A 24,071-nucleotide genomic window follows, 5' to 3' on the forward strand; every position below is an offset into this window, starting at 1 on the left:
ATAAGTTCAAAATTACAGCAGGATGGCGTGGGTTTAAACATAGGGAAAAAAGTAAATAAATAAAAATCACATGGGTGGTAAGTGTAAGATTTAACATCATATATACATGTATACCACAAATTTGAGCTTCTCAGAGAAAACATTACTTATATTATCTAAATTAGGCTCCAAGTTGTTCCAGGTTATCCAGAAGTTCTTTGTCAGTCTGAAGTGTAAGATTTTGTCATACTGAGGCTATAACTAGCAGACAAACATAGATCTCACTGCTGAGTCCTAGATCGCATTAAATGGTGCGTGTAGAGACCATACTATGAAATTACTATTACTCATATAACAATTATAACCTTGTCTCCCAGTGCAGCCAAATCCCTCTCAAGACCTTCATGCTTCCTCTGTAGAGCTTGCACACTTCTCAGATCTTTTCCCAAGTCTTCATTGTTTAGAGCTTCATCTTTTTCTTGAATCCAGTCTTTTGTCTCATCAACATCTCTGTGAAAACGCTGAACTTCGTGTGCAGACCCTAACTGTGTGGCCCTCTCTGATGTTAGCTGCTGCAGTGACGTCCACTTCTGATTCAAATCCTGAAACAGAAATTGTTTTTCTGAAGCCTCCATAAAAATTTGTTTCAGAGGAAGAAGACCATCAAGGCGAAGAACAATGTGAAGAGAAAGACAAAAAACTTACCTCTATCTGTGTCTGTATTTTCAAGGCAGCTTCTGTCTGCCCGAGACTCATGAGCTGCATTGCTATTTCATTCATTTCTGCAAGTCTGACTTCATTTGCTTTTAGATCAGCTTGGAAATCATCAAACTTCTTTTGCATAACCTCAACTTGTTCCAGGTCTTCTCCAACATCAGCTACTTCAGCATAACTTTCCTGAAAATGAAAAGAACTATGTAAACAGATTGCTTTAAATGCAATAATATTAAATGGCAGTTTATTTTTATGAAGAAGATTACTTTAATAATGTTAGATATGTCAACTATAAAAAAATGCATAAAATATTTATTCAGAATTTGGGCAAAATAGTTTTTAAATAAATGTTACTAGATTCAACTACATATTTTGACTGTGTTTAATACAATACCTTAAGACCAAATTAAATTTTATCAATGAATTAAACCAGGAAGCAATTAACAAATCATGAGGAATAAACCGGTTGTCCATAAAAGACTGTCCTAGTTTCTGTAGTGTAACGTAGCAGTTTAGTTTAGACTATTTTCAACAAATCGCACATCAAATTGAAGGTAAACTGACCTACTTTCTCTTACAAATGTTCAAGATATGCACCTTTAGTTATACAACGCGCATCCAACAACACACAGCCAACCTAAAATCCAATTCTTTACACAATTTGGTTAATGAGTCCAGAGTAATGAAAGCAATAGCCACTTCAATTCTGTGTCTCGACTCTGGCAAATCATTAGGCAGTGATGGAATCTAGACATGGTCTTTTATAAAGCCCCAAAGAAAAACTGCATGGCAAGAGGTCATGTGGACATGGAGGCCAGCAGGGAAGAGCTCTGTCATGTCGACCATTCTAACCTTTCCAATCGTCAGGGACTTCCAATATTCAACCATTCTCGTACAAAGAGATACCAATGGGGTGGGGATCCATCCTCCTACCAAATAAAGTTTTCAGGTTGACTTTCAAATTGGAGAAAAACACAGAGAAGCAAAGCTGTGAGGACGGGACATGAGTCGTGCTTTGGTAGCTCAGATGGCAGGGCACATGCCCGCGAAAGGCAAAGTTCCCGAGCTCAAGTCTCCGTCTGGCACACAGTTTTAATCTGCCAGGAAGTTTCGTATCAGCGCACACTCCGCTACAGAGTGAAAATCTCATTCTGGAGAAAAACATGTTCTTGCAACATATCCAGATAAGCCATCCTGATTATAGTAACCTCAGTGGGATGGGTGGGGAGGGGGATGGTCCACACAGCAGACGTCAGGACACAGCACAGAAACATTTAATTTTTTGGGACTCTCTCGGATACTGTACAAGTTCATGAAAATGTTCTGCCCTCTGCCCCCCTCCCCGCGATTTACGCATTACGAAAAAATGTTTGTGGAGAAAATATGATGCTGGCATAATGTTAGCCATCTAGTAATGTTTACAAATATTAAGTGGTTAAGTTTCTTGACGCCAGCACACACTACTCAGCAGATTTGAATAAATGAACGAGTAAATGAGTAAAAGTTGTAACAATTCGTGCCGTATCTTTTGCCGCTGCCAAGCTCTACTTTGTGTGGTGGCTGATGGGAGTAACTAGGTTTGTTCGAATGAAGATATCATGACCAATCACAACCATTTCCAAACTGTCTCTATTGCGCAAATGGCGTTTCGTGACTTTTGTGATCATCATGACACCTTTGTTGAAACTTTTTTAGCGTGTTTCAGTGTATGGCCACATGGAGTGCTAGCTGACACCGTCATTCACTTAGCGTTGTTCAAATGTTTTTAGTGTAAACACAGTGTCAGTTACGTATTGTGTTCATGCTGAGCAAAACGTGTTTCGAGAATTTATTCTCATTGTCAAGTGCAGTATATATGTATGTATTTTTTTTATGTTACACAAACAAACAATATGAGTGATTGTTTGCATGTGCGTGTGGTTTTCTACGTAACTGATGAGGCACAGTACCTAATAATCTCAAAAAGACGAGTACAGTGCAAGAGATGCAGAATAACACATATTCAAACACCATACAAAATACTTATTTACATATTTGCACTTGACAATGAGAAAAAAATTCTCAAAACACGTTGTGCTAAGCATAAAAAAATACGTAACTAGTGCAGTATTTCATTATTTAAATAATCAATGACATCTGCAGGCTTTCCAAAAACATCGATTTTTATGTTTGAAATTAAGTCAAATGTTTCCACTTCCCAGACAGTTATCAATTCCAGGCACATCAGCAGTTTTTATTCCATAATAAACCTTTATTAGATAATAAAGTCCCTGACAAGTCTTTTGATGTCTGTTATGTACATATATCATACATAAAGTGCAAGGGGGTATCCTATACTTAAATTTTACAGCTTGAAACGTTACTTCCCACATTTTACATTTTCCCATGTTTTACACCATGTTTTGAAGTCCCTTGAAAAGTGTAAAAAGTGGGGTTTCACTGTATTAGCACAGTAAATATCCGTTATTGTTTATCTTTAGAGGAATTAACTGGGCCAGATTTTATACACAACAACAAAATTTTGTTAATGTCAAACACTTTTTACAAGACACCTGGTGTTTACATTAGTGTTTATGAATGAAATTCAAAAACTCTTACCTTGTCTTTTATCCAAGTTGCAAGTTCTGCTGCTTCACGAACCAGCACATAAGCCTTTACAGTCTCATTGAGTTTATTTTGGCGTTCCCTAGCCAAACTCAGTAACTGATCATACTGAGCTTCAATCTGATTTTGTCTTGCTGCTATTGAATTCTTGTCTGCAAGGTTCTGCTGAGAGGCAGATAATCCTGCTTCAATCTTCTTAACATATGCAGCTGGAACAAATCCTTGACGATCATTAACTTCAACTTTCCACCAATCCTGCAATGTGCACAAAAAGAAAAAACTTTTATATCACAAATGTAAAATAAGCAGAACTATAGGAATAAAGTAAAACAATACATCACAACTCACTTTTACCTCCCCCCCCCCCTCTCTCTCTCTCTCTCTCTCTCTCTCTCTCTCTCTCTGTCTCCCCCCCCCCCCCTTTTTCATTAAATGGAAGACTATGCCAATAAATTGTCTTTGTAATTTTTTCTTATGTCCAAACACAACATTAGACAATTAGCTGATTTTACACTTGGCAGCTACCTGCAGATTTAAATCTTTACCTAAAAACAATATACAGGGTGGTCCATAGTGACTGGGCCAATATCTCAGGAAATAAGCATAAAATGAAAAAACTACAAAGAACAAAACTCGTCTAGCTTGAAGGGGGAAACCAGATGGCACTATGGTTGGCCCGCTAGATGGCACTGCCATATGTCAAACGGATATCAGCTGCGTTTTTTTAAATAGGAACCCCCATTTTTTATTACATATTTGTGTAGTACGTAAAGAAATATGAATGTTTTAGTTGGACCACTTTTTTTGCTTTGTGATAGATGGCGCTGTAATAGTCAACGTGTAAGCACGTGGTATCACGTAACATTCCGCCAGTGCGGATAGTATTTGCTTCGTGATACATTACCCGTGCTAAAATGGACCGTTTACCAATTGCAGAAAAGGTCGATATCATGTTGATGTATGGCTATTGTGATCAAAATAGCCAACGGGCATGTGCTATGTGTGCTGCTCGGTATCCTGGATGACATTATCCAAGTGTCCAGACCGTTCGCTGGATAGTTACGTTATTTAAGGAAACAGAAAGTGTTCAGCCACATGTGAAACATCAACCACGACCTGCAAGAAATGATGATGCCCAAGTAGGTGTTTTAGCTGCTGTTGCGGCTAATCCACACATCAGTAGCAGACAAACTGCACAAGAATCGGAATCTCAAAAACGTTGGTGTTGAGAATGTTACATTAACATCGAATGGACCCGTGCCATATTTCTATGCGCCAGGAATTGCATGGTGACGACTTTGAATGTCGTGTACAGTTCTGCCACTGGGCACAAGAGAAATTACGGGACGATGACAGATTTTTTGCACGTGCCCTATTTAGCGACAAAGCGTCATTCACCAACAGCGGTAACGTAAACCGGCGTAATATGCACTATTGGGCAATGGAAAATCCACAATGGCTGTGATAAGTGGAAAATCAGCGACCTTGGTGGGCATTATGGGAGGAAGGATAATTGGCCCCCATTTTATTGATGGCAATCTAAATGGTGCAATGTATGCTGATTTCCTACGTAATGTTCTACCAATGTTACTACAAGATGTTTCACTGCATGACAGACTGGTGATGTACTTCCAACATGATGGATGTGTGGCACATAGCTTGCGTGCGGTTGAAGCGGTACTGAATAGCATATTTCATGACAGGTGGATTGGTCATCAAAGCACCATACCATGGTCCACACGTTCACCATATCTGACGTCCCCGGATTTCTTTCTGCGGGGAAAGTTGAAGGAGATTTGCTATCGTGATCCACCGACAACGCCTGACAACATGCGTCAGCGCATTGTCAATGCATGTGCAAACATTACGGAAGGCAAACTACTCGTTGCTGAGAGGAATGTCATAACACATATTGCCAAATGCATTGAGGTTGACGGACATCATTTTGAGCATTTATTGCATTAATGTGGTATTTACAGGTAATCACGCTGTACAGCATGCGTTCTCAGAAATGATAAGTTCACAAAGGTACATGTATCACATTGGAACAACCGAAATAAAATGTTCAAACGTACCTATGCTCTGTATTTTAATTTAAAAAACCTACCTGTTACCAACTGCTCGTCTAAAATTGTGAGCCATATGTTTGTGACTATTACAGCACCATCTACCACAAAGCGAAGAAAGTGGTCCAACTAAAACATTCATATTTCTTTACGTACTACACGAATACGTAATAAAAAATGGGGGTTCCTACTTAGGAAACGCAGCTGATATCTGTTTGACCTATGACAGTGCCATCTAGCAGGTCAACTATAGCACATCTGGTTTCCTCCTTCAAGCTAGACAAGTTTCGTTCTTTGTAGTTTTCTCATTCGAAGCTTATTTCGTGAGATATTTGGCCTGGTCACGATCAATGGACCACCCTTTATACATCACAACATTAAAGTATGAAATTGTATATACACATTACCATGAGAATAATTCCGCATACTTAAATTACTTTTAAGAACATGTATCGTGTTACAAAACTCTTACACTATTTCATACATAATTCAGAAAAAAAGGAGCTAGAAGAACAACAACAGTGAGAAAGATTTTTTTTAATGTTTCAATAGAAGGAGCTTTTCATTTTCTATGGTAATCATTTTAACAGAAGTTGAATGTAAATTTCCTGATCATGTGTGAGAACTGGGAAGATTTCAACTTACTATTTACAGGCTATGAGACTCGGCAATTAAGGCGGATGGTGGAGACAGGGATTTGGGTTAGACTGCCCTAAATGCTTCATCCGAAACTTACCATTAGTAGTTATTTCGAGAATTGATCTGTGAGGGTACGTCTTAAATCTACCGATTACAAACAAACCACAACTTTTCAATTCAGTTAATGTAGAACAGGGAAATTGTGATACTAAGGCCATTATAGCATCATTGAGTGTGGGTGCTAGTAGGAATGTTAAGAAAGGGAAGAAGGTACTTCTAATCTCCAAGCTCGAAAACTGAGTATAAACTGATCAAATTCTAGAGTACACTATGCGCTAGACAGATTATAGGTAGAATAAAGCTGTGAGGGACGGTAAAGACCTATCTGGTTCAACAGATATATTAGGAAGCTGCTCCAACATCAAATAGAGCCTCCTAATCAACAGATACTTAAACACAGTTAAAATCCTTTAGACAAATGAAAACTGAACAAAGCAAAGGAGAAAGATATGTGGAATGTTCAATGAATTAGAAACGAAACTTCTATCTACCAATCCTATAAAAAATTACTAATAAATTTTGGTTTTACATTAAGGTACTCAGTGACGATACAGACACAGCAACCGAGAACAACAGAGGGAAGGGTGGAAAACTAAATTCTATCATCTAAAATTAAGTACCAGGAAACTGTTTATGGAGTGATTTAAAGAGGAAAAACCACATAAAACTAATCGCACATGAAACTAATCATTGTACACACAGAAGGTGCCAGACAGACTGACACACTGGAAGAATCCTCAGGCTGTATAGTCCAACCACATGAGCAGTGCTTCTCAATGTGGGACCCCTACCAGGAAAGATCGATACAGGAAAGAGAGAAGTCAGAGTAGCAGATTTTGTCATGGGTTTGTTTAGCAAGTGCAAAAGCAACATAGAGAAGCTCATCTGATGCCAACAGCAGCTGCTACGAGAGACATATTGTGCATCACAGTGTGTTTACTGTGAAACATATGAAAGAGTATGTTTGCAGTAGAGCCAATGAATATTTTTCTACTTTCTAGACATGAGGTGTGATCATAAAGTAACTGGAATTCTTTTAACTTCACAGTGTTTATACATCCAACTAAATTTTTTTTTGGTGCACATATTTCTGATATAAGTTTCCATTTTCATCTGTTTTGACATTTAATTTACCACTGACAGTCAAAAAGGTTAGATGTGTTTCTGAGTGCTCTCTGAATTTTTTCGTCTGAGAATAATGGATCAAAGAATTTGCATTAAATTTGGCTTGAAAAATGAAATAAAGTGCAACACCACATTTGAAATTTTGACTGTGGCTTTTAGTGATTCTACTACGAGTAAGACAAGGGCTTACGAGTGGTCAAGAAGACGTTTAAGACAACGACCACCCTGGACTCCCTAGCACATCAATTACTGATGACAATATCGAAGCAGCAAAGCAAATCGTTCTGGAAAATCGCCAAATCAACTTCAGAGATGTTGCTGCTGATATTGGCATATCCTCTGGCTCATATCAAGCAATTTTTCATATGTTTTAGGCACAAAAAATGTAATAGCAGGGTTCATTCAAAAATTGTCGAATTTCAACCAAAAACGACATTGCGTGGATATCATTCAAATTGCTGAATGAAGTCAGTTCAGTCACATGTGAAGCTTCTTCTCACTGTTTTCTTTGATTAGAATGGGATAGTGCATTACGAGTCCCTGCCTTATGGTCATATGGTCATTAAGAAATGCTACCTGGAAGTTACATGCCATTTGCGTGAAGCAATCCGAAGAAAACAACCAGAACTGTGGCACAATATCACTTGCGGAAATTGCATCATGATCATGTTCCCACTCACACCTCAATGCTTATTCATGATTTTTTGGCCAAAAAGTAAAACCGTTATCTTGCTTCATCCACTGTATTCGCTGGATTTGGCCCCTATTCTATTCCCGAGGCTGAACAGAACCATGGGAGCACACTGTTTTGCCACTACTGATGAAATAAAAACAAATCACGATCACAATAATGAAAAATGAGTTCAAAAAGTGCTTCCAAGATTGGAAAAAGCCCTGGCACAAGTGCTTTATATCTGAGGGGAATTACTCTGAAGGAGACAAAGTAGTAGTTGATTATCAATAAATAAAGATTCTTTAAGGAAAACAAACATTCCCATTACTTTTTTTCACACCTTGTATATCTTAAAAGACCGTGAAGTAAAATCAGAGATTCAAGTTTATAGAGAGGTTTACTAACAGTCCTCCTTCACATGCACCATTTATTGTGAATGCAGTGGGGAAAAGACTGGTACCTTAAATTCCTACAAAACAAATTTAACACGATTTCTGGAGAAAATGCACTACTTTTAAAACAGTCAGTACTTTGATCACTCATATCATTTGTGTCCTCTTTCCAGACACAGGAGACATATTAACAATTTTATATTCATTCACAATTCTTCGGCCCATGTTTGTCATGTCATGTACTAACATATAAAAACAACTCTCAAATTTAAGGACATGTTGGTACTTGTGAATCATTGCTGTCATATCAACTAGTTTAATGCCTTAAAACATTTGTCAGAAAATTTATAACTAAAAAGGCATAAACAAACCTTGTTGTTTGAATTCAGAAGAGTGAGAACATCACCCTTCTTCATGGAAACCTCACGGGGTGATTTTTCTGTATAATCATACAGTGCCATAACGCATTCTTTCCCTGAGACATCAATTACAGGTGTTTCTTGTTGCTGTAATCAAAATTTATTCACTTCATTTATGTTGGCAGACTAAGAAAAATCAAAATATTACATAACTATCAAAACATGAGATTAGGAATTACATGTGACAACTTCACTGGATCTATGTGACTAATTCATAAGTCTGTTTTTTATACGGGTTAATTTTGAATCACATGCAAAGAAACTTCCAAATAGAAGTAGCTATGAATATCATGACGAGGTACCAAAAATGTGCTGGGATTTATATTGCATTCTTTTTGGAATCTTGTTACATTCTCTCAGATCATCAAATGTATCCACCGTCAGTTACACAGTGTACGAATGATTTAGAACTAAACCAGAAGAAGGTGTTAAATATGCTGCATAAACAAATTTCTCCTGCAGCTACTGTGCTTCATTTTGAAGTTTATCGTTCATGTGAAAGTGTTTCTGTAAGTTGAATCTTGGGTTAGAACATTGAATTTTGTACCTTATATTGAGATTCTTTGGACATAATACTTGATACTGTATACTGGACTCAGGTGGTTAAGCAGAATAAAATTCAGTAATGAATGATACTACAGATATGTTCATTTTGATGCATGTTGTAAAATGTCAGTGAACTATAACATCTACTTTAAAAGGTTATATAAAATATGCTAGATGCTAATCATACAAATTAATTATGAAATCAACAGGCACATGCATAATGCATTTTTGTAAATGAACAAAACTGAAAGCAATTTAGATTTTATGAATTTGATTTGAAGCCTATTAAAATACAACTTTACAGTATATGTTTTGTTTAACAAGTCATTTTGCCATTTCAAAAGACAGCTGACGAACATTGAAATGCAACATAAAGATATGCCTATGAACTTGTAAAAATATACTTCAGCTAATACAGACCCTGCACGATTGTGCTTGCTCACGGAGACTTAAAATTGTGTTTCCAAAAGCTTCCAAATCAGAAACAAGTGCCTCGTGCTTTTTGAGAAGAGCCTCACTCGAATCTTCATCCTTTCCATAGTCAGTATTACACACAATTGGTTCCTTCTCTTTCATCCATGATTCTGCTTCATTTGCATCTGCAAAGTACTGATGTGCTTGAAGTGAATCTTCCAGATCTTGTTTCCTCTGAAAATTAAGCAAATAGATATTTGCAAATTAACGGCAATTCTATTTCGGAACATAGAAGAATTTTTCTATTCATGTTTTAGAAATGTCCATGTATAGTATAGTCAAATATAAACCGTCTGCTTTACCTGCAGAGCTTTATCTTTTAGTTGTGTCCAGTGATCATTTAGCGTCGCAACCCTCTGTTTTATTTCATCACTTGCAAAGTGTCCCTCATCCAGCATTTGCTGACCTGACTGATACACAGCAGTTATACGATTTTCATGATTATTAATTTCTGCTAAGACAGCCTGATGTTTCTTGATAAGATTCTGCACACCAATAAGATCACGACCTAAAAAATAAAAAAATAAAAAAATAAAAAAATATAGTCTCTGTGATTTGTTAACATAAAAAGGCATAGTTGATATTGTCACACAGAAGAAGGTGTAATTAGCTGAATGACAAACACTAACTATGCTTAACGAAGGTTAGTTCAGTACTTGCACATACAAGAGCGTGGAGCGAACCGCCTTCGGCCAGAACACATGCAGTATATATACAGCTACAGAACATTCCAGTACAATGATTCTTGGCATTTGTCGATACTTCTAGAATGTCCTAAAACCGAATATAGAAATTAAAATTGTACAGTCCAGGTTATTTTAAACTCATGACCCTCCATGCAACAGTTTAGTGTCACAACCACTACACCACAGTGCTACTCAGCTTCTTCTGCGACAATATGAATGCAATGAGGTGAGTATTAATACTGTCTTGTGTGTATCATTGAAATATCTTTTTGCATTAACATTTGTAAGGTTGAAAACAATAGTTTGAACAAGTATAAGACTGATAACCACAAGTAGCAGTAAATACAAATAGAGTTGTGTGTTGTAAAATGAGACATTCAATTGCAGTAATCAGTTAAGAGAAATAAGATTTATCAGAAACCTGACAGATACCATATGTAGCAGATAACTTTTTTACCAATGTAATACCTGTTATCCTCCTCCCATGGCCTAATATATAACTTATTACAATCTGACTCAACTATCAAACAAATTGCATGCATACGGCGTATCGTCCCAGTTGTGTGACTGGATTCATGATTTCCTCTCAGAGAGGTCCCGGTTCGTAGTGATAGATGGTAAATCATCGAGTAACAGAAGTGATATCTGGCGTTCTGCAAGGTAGTGTCATAGGCCCTCTGCTGTTCCTGATTTACATAAATGATCTAGGTGATAATATGAGCAGCCCCCTTAGATTGTTTGCAGATGACGCTGTAATTTACTGTCTAGTAAAATCATCAGACAATAAATTCCAATTACAAAATGAGTTACAGAGAATTTCTGTACGGTGTGAAAAGTGGCAATTGGCACTAAACAAAGAAAAGTGCGAGGTCATCCACATGGGTACTAAAAGAAATCGGATAAATTTTGGGTATATGATAAATCGCACAAATCTAAGGGCTGTCAATTCCACTAAATACCTAGGAATTACAATTATGAGCAACTTAAATTGGAAAGACCACATAGATAATACTGTGGGGAAGGTGGAACGAAGACTGTGCTTTGTTGTCAGAACACTCAGATAATACGCAAGTTTGGGTGGCAGTCACTGAAACAAAGGCGATTTTCTTTGTGGCAAGATATATTTACGAAATTTCAATCACCAACTTTCTCTTCTGAATGCGAAAATATTTTGTTGGCACCCACCTATGTAGGGAGAAATGATCATCATGATAAAATAAGAAAAATCATAGGTTGAACAGAAAGATTTAGGTGTTCCTTTTTCCCCCACACGCCATTCGAGAGTGGGATGGTAGAGTAGTAGTATGAAAATGGTTTGATAAACCCTCTGCCAGGCACTCAAGTGTGAATTGCAGAGTAATCATGTAGATGAACGCCGATGTTTCAAAACTTTAATCTATAGTGAGTTGAAAAATGTATACTGGTTTCTGGATCAATGGTGGAAGAGAGAGATAAAGTATTGTGAAGAAATTTAATTGTCAATACCAATTTTAAAAAAATCAAAGTCTGTTCTAAATACAGGTATATATTTCAACAATTAAGAGAGAAAAATTCATATAGCCACTGCTCTTCCATGTTTAACAATTAAAGACTCAGTTCTCATTATACAAGCTCGACAAATAACAATTACGATGCAAAGAAGGACACTGCTAGTTATAGCCTGGAGAAGGTAGTGAAAAATGCGTGGCACATGCTGAACTGAAGACTGAAACAACTAATTTTCCTACTTTGTAAATTCTTCCATGAGGGAAGAGTGGGGAGGATCAATGAAAAGGTAGAGAGTTAGAAGGTATGAGGAAATTACACACATACTTCATTAAAGATAGAAAAACTTTTCTGAAATTATGATGAAGCCTTCTGAAGATTCTCTGGATCAGCAATAGTATTCTCTGGTCATTTGAGAATCATATAGGAAATCCTTTCTTGACATTAACTAAATCCGATGAGTTGTCTACTTTATACATACTTTCTCGGCACAGCGAGAGGAAGGGAAGGAAATATTGCCATTAATTGACACTGAGTATGACTCAATACCACATGCACATATGATCTCTGTTGAATTTGGCTGAACTGAAATGAAACATGAAAATTTGACAATTATAGTGTATACAACATGCCAAAAATGAAAACTAGTTTAATTTTTTTTATTATTTTGTGAAACCACCTTATATCAGAATCTTAACACACACATCATGCCCAATGTACAATTTGCATTAGCTTCAACAGCAAGTGTCAACTAGAGCAAAACACTTTTGATATTCATAACCTGCATCATTATAATCATAAAGATTTTATTCAGATATACACTTGGTTCCACAGAAGGTTTTTTTAAAATAATTTTTCTGTGCTCTCAATCCTTATGTAACACCTAATTTTGCCTTATGCAGTGCAACTTGTATTGCTGCGAGTTAACTGTTGCAACAGCTGGGGCGGTGTTTGTGGTAGTAGTTGTTGTTGAACAAGCAGCAATAGTCCTAGTAATTAGCCAGTACCTGTTAAATAATGCCATACGAACGTTTAATTTCAGAGGGAGGGCATTCCACACAAACACAGCTACTATAATGCACCACCTGTAATACTTCAGTTACAATAACATTTCATGTACACTCTTAACTTTCATTACAGAAACAGGGTTCTGCAAAACCACTGCACATATTTAAAAACTTAGGCAGTCCTTTTCAAAACTAAGTGACAGTCACAAAATATACTAAAAACTATTAACCTCTGTTTGTAGATGCAGCTACTGGTTCCTTCTCTCTTATCCATGCTTCCTCATCTTCGATATCACGGAAAAGTTGCTGCACTTGCAGTGAATCAAGCAGGCGTTGCTTGCGGATGTTCATTGGACGTTGCAATGCAGAGTACCGTTCAGTAAGTGCAAGCTGTAATGCATAAACATTATCATTGAATCTTACACAGCACACAAGAAAACTACAGAATGTATCATTGTGATATACTGTGTATTTATTGAATATCACAATACAGCATATGTTATAACTTCCACAGAGGATTTTGAAAACTTTTCTAAAACAAGTATCGGCAGCAGAAACACGATCAACATCAACAAGTATGACCACCATTTTCCAGCAAAAGGAACATAAATCTATAAAGATTTCAAATGCATCAATCTAAGGACTGTGATAGAAGTGGCACATCAACACAATTGTTTTAGCTCTCCATAACAACATGGAACAGCAAGAACTGTAAATGCAAAATACACTCCTGGAAATGGAAAAAAGAACACATTGACACCGGTGTGTCAGACCCACCATACTTGCTCCGGAAACTGCGAGAGGGCTGTACAAGCAATGATCACACGCACGGCACAGCGGACACACCAGGAACTGCGGTGTTGGCCGTCGAATGGCGCTAGCTGCGCAGCATTTGTGCACCGCCGCCGTCAGTGTCAGCCAGTTTGCCGTGGCATACGGAGCTCCATCGCAGTCTTTAACACTGGTAGCATGCCGCGACAGCGTGGACGTGAACCGTATGTGCAGTTGACGGACTTTGAGCGAGGGCGTATAGTGGGCATGCGGGAGGCCGGGTGGACGTACCGCCGAATTGCTCAACAAGTTTGGCGTGAGGTCTCCACAGTACATCGATGTCGCCAGTGATCGGCGGAAAGTGCACGTGCCCGTCGACCTGGGACCGGACCACAGCGACGCACGGATGCACGCCAAGACCGTAGGATCCTACGCAGTGCCGTAGGGGACCGCACCGCCACTTCCCAGCAAATTAGGGACACTGTTGCTCCTGGGGTATCGGCGAGGACCATTCGCAACCGTCTCCATGAAGCTGGGCTACAGTCCCGCACACCGTTAGGCCGTCTTCCGCTCACGCCCCAACATCGTGCAGCCCGCCTCCAGTGGTGTCGCGACAGGCGTGAATGGAGGGACGAATGGAGACGTGTCGTCTTCAGCGATGAGAGTCGCTTCTGCCTTGGTGCCAATGATGGTCGTTTGCGTGTTTGGCGCCGTGCAGGTGAGCGCCACAATCAGGACTGCATACGACCGAGGCACACAGGGCCAACACCCGGCATCATGGTGTGGGGAGCGATCTCCTACACTGGCCGTACACCACTGGTGATCGTCGAGGGGACACTGAATAGTGCACGGTACATCCAAACCGTCATCGAACCCATCGTTCTACCATTCCTAGACCGGCAAGGGAACTTGCTGTTCCAACAGGACAATGCACGTCCGCATGTATCCCGTGCCACCCAAGGTGCTCTAGAAGGTGTAAGTCAACTACCCTGGCCAGCAAGATCTCCGGATCTGTCCCCCATTGAGCATGTTTGGGACTGGATGAAGCGTCGTCTCACGCGGTCTGCACGTCCAGCACGAACGCTGGTCCAACTGAGGCGCCAGGTGGAAATGGCATGGCAAGCCGTTCCACAGGACTACATCCAGCATCTCTATGATCGTCTCCATGGGAGAATAGCAGTCTGCATTGCTGAGAAAGGTGGATATACACTGTACTAGTGCCGACATTGTGCATGCTCTGTTGCCTGTGTCTATGTGCCTGTGGTTCTGTCAGTGTGATCATGTGATGTATCTGACCCCAGGAATGTGTCAATAAAGTTTCCCCTTCCTGGGACAATGAATTCACGATGTTCTTATTTCAATTTCCAGGAGTGTAGAAAGAAGGCAACTGGTGTACAATTGAAAACAACAAATAATAGAAGCAGGTAAATAATCACAAAACTAATCACAAAAAAATCACAAAAATATCACAAAAACTTAAACACAGCTGTATTAAAATGCAACCAAGAAATGAGAACTGGCATGGCACAAAATGGTACCAATGCAACTCGAGAAGCAGTAAGAACAACTTTTAGTGTTTTAATATACACAAACTGAGTCTCTAATGCCTTTCTTACAGCTAGACTTTTATCTGTTAACTTTGGTTTAACACTATGTGCAAATTGTGCAGTGATAGAAACTTTTGTTTTCAAAATGAATGACAAGTACTGACAAACATCTAAAATAAGGCGAGAAACAAATTCTGATTGACAATTAGCACCCATTTCATAGATGAATGTTAATAAATACCACAAAAATGTTTTTAATCCAATCTATTTTTATTAAATGAGATATCCGTGTCAGTGACACACTATCATATAACAGATCATAATTTATTGGAACAAATCAAAACGGAATAACTGAACACAGAGTAGTGAAATGCCAGAATGACAACAACACTGACAACAACTACAAAAATAAATACACAAACAAAAACAAAATTTGAACATCAAGGAGGAGTTGTGAAAAATAAACAAAAGTTTGTAGGCATGTGTGTGTATCTGCGCTAGTAGCACCACTCACAATGAGGCTGCAAATTAGGTTTGCTTTAAATATATGCTGCAACAGTCATGAGTGTTAGTTACCTTTGAGACTGGAAATAGTGAGTTGCTGTTAGTCAATAATGTCTTTAAGGTGACAAAGACACCACTATCAACATCTCACCGAGTTTGAGCGAGGTCATGTAATAAGGCTATGTGAAGCTGGATGGTCCTTTTGCCGATATTGCAGAAAGACTCAGCAGGAAAGAAGTCACTGCAAATGATTGCTGGCAGCAGTGGTCGGGGAAGGTACGGTTGCAAGAAGAACAGGCTCCAGACGGCCATGTGGCACTACCGAGAGGGAAGATCATTGTGCTTGACGTATGGCTGTGGAGCACCACGCTGTATCTGCAGCAGCAATTCAAGCAGCAGTAGGCTCCACAGTGTCAAGTCAGAGGTCATTGGAGGATAGATTGAAGGTCTGTTGTGTTTTCTGATGAACGCCAGTTCTGCCTCGGCACCAGTGATGGCCATGTGTTGGTAATGAGGACTACAGGTGATCTCCAGCAACCAAGCTGTCTGTGGCCTAGACACACTGGACCTACACCTGGAGTTATGGCCTACAGTGCGATTTTGTATGACAGCAAGAGTGCACTTGTGGTCATACCACGTATCCTGACAGCAAATTTGTACATCAGTCTGGTGATTCAACTCTCGTACTGCCATTCATGAACAGAGTTTCATGGGATGTTTTCCTGCAGGATCATGCTTTTCCACATACCACTGTTGTAACTTATTATGCTCTACAGAGTGCTGAAACGCTGGCTTCACCTGCTCCATCACAAGATCTGTCTCCAATCGAGCATATATGACAACTCTACCATCATCCACAACCAGTATTAACCATTTCCGTATTGACCGACCAAGCACAATAGGCAAGGAACTCCATCGCACAAACTGAGATCTGGCACTTGTACAACACAATGCATGCATGTTTGCATGCTTGCATTCAACATTCTGATTTTTATTAATGTACCAACATTCCAAATTTACAATAGCTTTTCTCATACTTACATTAACCTGTGATGTTGCAGTTAATCACTTAAATATGTTACCTAGACAAATGTATTCTCAAAATCTCCTCACTGTACATTAATTATTTCTTGTGTTGGGATTTTTTTCCATCTATAAGAATTTAAAATAAAAATATTACTCATCTCTCTCAGAGCTATACTTCCTTTTACACAATAGAAAGAGAGATTGGTTGAGGATGGTGGGAAAGGGGAATTGGGGAAGGGGAGTCATGTCACTCACACCCTTGGCTGAGAGCAGATCACCCATTGTGGGGAGGAGGAAAGGAAAGAATGAAGTATCTTGCTTTCCTTCATCTCTACAACACTTCCATCTCATCTCACAACCTACAATCTGAATGGCTTGCCTCTCCTTTCCAAATTTCTTCATGCAATCCCTCTTACCCGCCAGGAAGAGGAGGAAAGTATATTTTAGAAAGCTAGAAGTATTAATTTCTGTTTTGTGTGATTCTATCTGCAGCAGGAAGTTGCTTCACCTAAAGATAAGCACTGGCCAGCCTTTTAGTCATGCTGTAATTTTAACAATTTTCTCAATCGAACTTTGTTTTATTTAGTATAAAAATTTACTTCATTTTAGAAGATTTAATAATGGGTAAGGTGTCAATCACAGTCAATTAGGAGAAATTGACATTCACCTGGAATGATTTGAGAGATCCATCATTTTCCTAAGTCAAAGATGGTTCGATCAGGTAAAAAGTCCTGTTCCTTCTATACGTGGTCAAGCTTTTATAATTCCTTGTGCATTTTAAAGACATGTAATTGCAACAACACTTTCAGGGACTACTCACATATGATACTGTCCCACTGCACAATTAAGCTGACAAATAGCAATCCTGCAGGGAATAAAAGGAGTTTACCAGAAGAAAAATCTTAACTTGAGTTGGAAAATCTGTAGTTTGTCATCAACAACCCTCAGTTCTGGAAGCTTATACAAGACGTATGTTATAGAGCATCAGAGCTCTTCTGATCAATTGAAGATGTACCGGAAACAGAGACCGCGCCCTTGACTTGCATTCATTGAATATATGCTGCCAATCACAAATGACTTAAGCAAGTGAACGGGCTGCAATGTTAGTGTAGGAATTTTTAGCGTGTTAAACAGAACCTACAAGAACTTTATGAATCAACACAATGTACTGCCTGAATGGCTCCTTTTTTAGATTATAAATATTTTTCCTGTTTGATGTCAGTATCAACTATTACCCCTTAAGATATAAAAGAACGAAAAATGTGAAGTAAATAAGTTTCAGTGTGTCAGTGATGATGATAGTGGATAGTTAGAAAACTGTAATGGTAACTACATTCAGCTACTGCAGGTCATGAATATGTAACTACTGCTAGTGATGTAGGTCTGTGTCACTAACTGTGCCATAATTGTAAGAAACTTTAATATCAGAACAATAAAAATTGTGTTTAACAAAGCAGATGTGTTATGTCTTTCTGCAATTAAGAATCAGTATATCATCTGAGAACTAAGAATTGCTCTTCAGAACTTAATTTGTTGTATTATTCAGATCCTGACCCAAATCACTAATACTTACACTTGTATCGTGTACAAACAATACAACTTTACAGTTACTCGATGCAGACAAAGGTAAGTTATTAATGTACAAGATGATATCCACTGATCAACTAACAGCACATCATAAAATGTTTAGGAAATAAGAGATCTGATTATGTAAGATCGTATACACCACCCATTATGATCAGAAGCGACATCACATGGAACCCTGCATGGAACTTAATTGCTTCAAGAAAATCCAAACTTTCATCTAATTGGTTAAAAAGTTGTGTTTATGGCCATGATCCTCAAAGTAAGAAGAAACTATCATCATTGAAAAGGCTTTCTGCATCTCAGCAAAATAAAGCCTCCTACCTATTTCCTAAGACGAAAATCAATTTGAAAGGGCAGAGACTTGACACACTGGAGCAGATTTACATGGAATCACAGAAGATAAAAAACCCCTAACAAATAGATTTCCAGAATGCATTTATAATGAGGCAAAAACATTATGATATATGTATTCACTCCCAATGGGACTATTTTGAAGCTGGTGAAGAATAACATTTAGGTAATTCTTTGGAAGCTGATGAAGAATAACATCTAGGTAATAAGTATTAATTTTAATTAATATATTTCAGGAACCTTGTATATCAAGAAACAAAGCTGTCCTATAAATACTGTGAAACATCCCATGTGGCAATACCCCTCCAAATGCTTGCCCACTTATTGTGTGAGAACGTAAACCAAGCTTCAAAAACTTGACTGCTGTTGTGAAAAGAAGTTTTAATACTGTTATCCATAATAAGACAAAAAATAAAACAAAAAATAAACATTTAAGATTTTGCATACCTCTGTAATAACAGTAAGATGTTTATGACCTCATTCCAGTAAACTGACAAAATTTTGTAGCTCCCATGAGACTATCACATACTGTTTTCATGTTATTCACAGATACATTTATCCTACTTACAATGTTCAAACTCCTAGCCACTACAGTAACAATTCTAAAGTTGTCAGTGTTTTCTGTCATTAGCCACTACACATTATTCCTCCACATCATGCTTTCTTTCCCAAGAGATTGTGCTGCCTGCCTGCAATTACAGCAACTGCCAGCTCCATTAATAACATGCAATAAAAACCAGACTAAATACATTGTAACTATTCAGAATGAATTTTCACTCTGCAGTGGAGTGTGTGCTGATTTGAAATTTCCTTTTAGATTAAAATTGTGTGCTGGACCAGGACTCAGGCCTGGGACCTTTGCCTCCTCAGGCAAGTGATCTACCAACTGAGCTACCCACGCACAACTCACAACCTGTCCTCACAGTTTTCCTTCTGCCAGTGCCTCCATCTCCTAGCTTCCAAACTTACAGAAGTTCTCCTGCAAAACTTGTAGGTAACTAGAACTTCTGTACAAAAGGATGCTGCAGAGACCTAGCTTGGCCACAGGCAGGGGGGGGGGGGGACTGTAAGAACACCTGCCTGTGGAAGGCGAAGTCCCAGATTTGAGTACTGGTCCAGCACACAGTACTAATCTGGCAGGAAGTTTCAAATCAGCACACACACACTGCTGCATAATAAAAATTCAATCTGGAAACAATGATCCTCACAACCCATTGTATCATAATAAGGTGTCTCATCAGTCATTCATTTCTGAATAATTATTAATACACTCCTGGAAATGGAAAAAAGAACACATTGACACCGGTGTGTCAGACCCACCATACTTGCTCCGGACACTGCGAGAGGGCTGTACAAGCAATGATCACACGCACGGCACAGCGGACACACCAGGAACCGCGGTGTTGGCCGTCGAATGGCGCTAGCTGCGCAGCATTTGTGCACCGCCCCCGTCAGTGTCAGCCAGTTTGCCGTGGCATACGGAGCTCCATCGCAGTCTTTAACACTGGTAGCATGCCGCGACAGCGTGGACGTGAACCGTATGTGCAGTTGACGGACTTTGAGCGAGGGCGTATAGTGGGCATGCGGGAGGCCGGGTGGACGTACCGCCGAATTGCTCAACACGTGGGGCGTGAGGTCTCCACAGTACATCGATGTTGTCGCCAGTGGTCGGCGGAAGGTGCACGTGCCCGTCGACCTGGGACCGGACTGCAGCGACGCACGGATGCACGCCAAGACCGTAGGATCCTACGCAGTGCCGTAGGGGACCGCACCGCCACTTCCCAGCAAATTAGGGACACTGTTGCTCCTGGGGTATCGGCGAGGACCATTCGCAACCGTCTCCATGAAGCTGGGCTACGGTCCCGCACACCGTTAGGCCGTCTTCCGCTCACGCCCCAACATCGTGCAGCCCGCCTCCAGTGGTGTCGCGACAGGCGTGAATGGAGGGACGAATGGAGACGTGTCGTCTTCAGCGATGAGAGTCGCTTCTGCCTTGGTGCCAATGATGGTCGTATGCGTGTTTGGCGCCGTGCAGGTGAGCGCCACAATCAGGACTGCATACGACCGAGGCACACAGGGCCAACACCCGGCATCATGGTGTGGGGAGCGATCTCCTACACTGGCCGTACACCACTGGTGATCGTCGAGAGGACACTGAATAGTGCACGGTACATCCAAACCGTCATCGAACCCATCGTTCTACCATTCCTAGACCGGCAAGGGAACTTGCTGTTCCAACAGGATAATGCACGTCCGCATGTATCCCATGCCACCCAACGTGCTCTAGAAGGTGTAAGTCAACTACCCTGGCCAGCAAGATCTCCGGATCTGTCCCCCATTGAGCATGTTTGGGACTGGATGAAGCGTCGTCTCACGCGGTCTGCACGTCCAGCACGAACGCTGGTCCAACTGAGGCGCCAGGTGGAAATGGCGTGGCAAGCCGTTCCACAGGACTACATCCAGCATCTCTATGATCGTCTCCATGGGAGAATAGCAGCCTGCATTGCTGCGAAAGGTGGATATACACTGTACTAGTGCCGACATTGTGCATGCTCTGTTGCCTGTGTCTATGTGCCTGTGGTTCTGTCAGTGTGATCATGTGATGTATCTGACCACAGGAATGTGTCAATAAAGTTTCCCCTTCCTGGGACAATGAATTCACGGTGTTCTTATTTCAATTTCCAGGAGTGTATAACTTTAAATATGTGATTTTTTTATTTGTATATGTACGTCTTCATTAACAGAAGTTCATGTTTGATTTGATAGCATCTTTTGGTTCCTTTCAGCATGCAAGCAACAAGAAACTTGTGTGAGAGAGTAATCATCATGTGTGTAAACAAATGGTTCATTTCTTACTTCTGACTATAAAATTGCCTCCTGCACTAAGGTGTCACTTGAGCAAATTCCTTCCTGTATCATCAACAGCATCTTCCCAAAACAAGCCACATCCATGAAGTTCGAAAACTGTAGGCAATCTTCAGGCCACAACTCCTCCACCAATGGGGATTATACGAGGGCGGTTCAGAAAGTAACCTCCGATTGGTCACAGTGCGGGTTGTGGGGGGAGTAGCGACGCCATCTGTGCGTTCACGCACTCAACAGGTCAGTCGGCATCAAGCCGTGGTCGAGTGAACGTCGTACCTGCGCTAGTTTAGTTTTTGTGGCAGTTTGAAACGTGTGCTGCAATAGAAAACCCCGCCAAATGTGAAGTGCGTGCTGTCATAAGGTTTTTTACAGCCAAAGGATATTCTGCAGCAGCTATTCATCGTGAGCTTTGTGCCGTGTACGGACCAAGAGTTATGAGTGAAGGAGTTGTCCGTGGATGGGTACGTTTATTTAAAAGTGGACGAGAAAACGTTCATGATGAAGAGAGGAGTGGTAGACCATCATTGGTGACTGACGAACTCGTTCAGACAGTTGATGCAAAAGTTCGTGAAAATCGACGTTTCTCAATGTCGGAGTTGTCTACTGGTTTTCCACAGATTTCTAAGACTCTCTTGTACGAGATAGTGACAGCAAGATTGGGTTACCGTAAGTTCTGTGCACGATGGGTGCCCAAAATTCTTACCGACCACCACAAAACTCAAAGAATAGCCTCTGCATTAGACTTTCTGTCACGTTATGAGGACGAAGGAGAACCATTGTTAAACAGAATCGTGACCGGTGACGAAACCTGGATTAAGTACGTGAACCCTGAGACAAAAGAACAATCAAAGATGTGGGCACATTCAAATTCGCCTACCAAACCAAGAAAAGCCGCGCAAGATTTTTCTGCCAGAAAACTGATGGCAATGGTGTTTTGGGATGCCAAAGGGGTGTTGTTGGTTGAATTCATGGAACATAGTACGACCATTAATCAAGACGTGTACTGTGAAACAATAAAAAAGTTACGACGGGCTATACAGAACAAACGCCGTGGTATGCTGACTCCCGGTATCGTTTTTTTGCACGGTAACGCCCGTCCTCACTCTGCTCGCAGAACAACGGCCCTTCTTGAGTCCTTCAAGTGGGACGTTATCAACCATCCACCTTACAGCCCAGACCTGGCGCCAAGTGATTATCACCTCTTCATGCATTTCAAGAAATGGCTCGGGTCACAGCGGTTTGATGACGACGAAGAGCTCAAAGATGCGATCACAGGCTGGCTCCAGGCACAAGCGGGTGATTTTTATGCAGAAGGAATTTCAAAGCTTGTGAAGAGATACGATAAGTGCCTCAATCGCTATGGAGACTATGTAGAAAAATAGTGCAAAGATGTAGTTGTAAGATGTATATATTAAAATATTTTTATTTAACTTGGTGTATTTTTTTAAATCAACCGGAGGTTACTTTCTGAACGGCCCTCGTATAACCCTGCCTTCACCCTTTCTTCCCAACCTAGGATAAAGCCAACTACATCTGCATTTTTGTCATCATCTTTGACATTCTGCCCTTCTCTTTAATGGTTTCAGCCACTGTTAGGGCAGCAGCTGCAAAATTAACTGCATCTTCCATGTGAAAAATGCTGTCCAAACAATAAGTTAGACAAAAATATGCGTTTGCAAGCAAGTGTTATGATATAAAATGAACAGTTGTACCCATAATTCAGTACCGTAATAACATAATTCCATGATAAGAACACAGGAGAACAACAATTCCTTAAATAGGGACAAAGACCTCTCAGAAACCTTTTATATGAATGAACAATGACTTACTTCCTGTTTTAATTTTTTGCAGCATGAATATCCCATGTGTATAATGTAATCAGGTGATGTGCACCAGTTTGCAGTTCCAAACATGAATGTTTGGGGTGCTGCTGCAAAGGTGTAAACATTAAGGGAATTGTTAACAGTGGCCCAACACCGTCCCGTATCATTTCCCCATCTCCTGACACCACACCCATTTCATTTCCCAATAATCCAGGCCCAGTAAAGGTTCTTACTAGCCCAGCCAGGTCATAACGATGCCACATAATAGTGAGAGAGTGAGTATAAAGACTTTTTCCAAAGGTTGAGGAATTTTCCATCTCTTCTACGTGACTGATTGTTACTCAATGTCTGTCTCGTTTTGGTGAACAGTTATCTATCATCACCAACATAGTCAATGTAACATGAAAAATAAAGTTCACGCAAGATATCTTGGCCCCTGTACAGAAATGGATGCTCCTTCTCAGCAATGGCAAGTCCACCTCCCCTGTTCTGGACACCATGTAAGTGCATACAAAATATAGCTAACATACTGAATGTTTCCTTACATTTGAGACAAGATCTGTATCTCCAACGGACTGGACATAGTGCACTCACTTCCAATCATATGCACACATGAGTGAAAGGGAAATATTCAAAACATCCCTCATATACCACAAAAGGTTTAAGATAGTGGAACTAGTTTTTAGCAAAAAATAGCAGGGAAAGCGAAGAGTATTTTGCCATATAGT

The 24,071-nt window shown here is 40.0% G+C and overlaps 1 protein-coding gene across 4 annotated transcripts in view; it reads right to left on the reverse strand.

The window, feature by feature from the left end:
• LOC126470227 (spectrin alpha chain) overlaps positions 1 to 24,071 on the reverse strand; it is a 140,617-nt gene that overhangs the window by 54,154 nt on the left and 62,392 nt on the right. For all 4 annotated transcript variants that reach the window (XM_050097919.1, XM_050097918.1, XM_050097917.1 and 1 more), the window contains exons 16-22: positions 13,100 to 13,259; positions 9,994 to 10,199; positions 9,638 to 9,865; positions 8,624 to 8,758; positions 3,292 to 3,552; positions 685 to 876; positions 345 to 581 (exon numbers count right to left, since the gene is read on the reverse strand). In XM_050097919.1, the coding sequence (XP_049953876.1) occupies positions 345 to 581; positions 685 to 876; positions 3,292 to 3,552; positions 8,624 to 8,758; positions 9,638 to 9,865; positions 9,994 to 10,199; positions 13,100 to 13,259 (1,419 nt within the window). The remainder of the gene's footprint in view (positions 1 to 344; positions 582 to 684; positions 877 to 3,291; positions 3,553 to 8,623; positions 8,759 to 9,637; positions 9,866 to 9,993; positions 10,200 to 13,099; positions 13,260 to 24,071) is intronic.

Source organism: Schistocerca serialis, chromosome 3 (assembly GCF_023864345.2).
Source record: "Schistocerca serialis cubense isolate TAMUIC-IGC-003099 chromosome 3, iqSchSeri2.2, whole genome shotgun sequence".
Lineage (NCBI taxonomy): Eukaryota > Metazoa > Arthropoda > Insecta > Orthoptera > Acrididae > Schistocerca > Schistocerca serialis.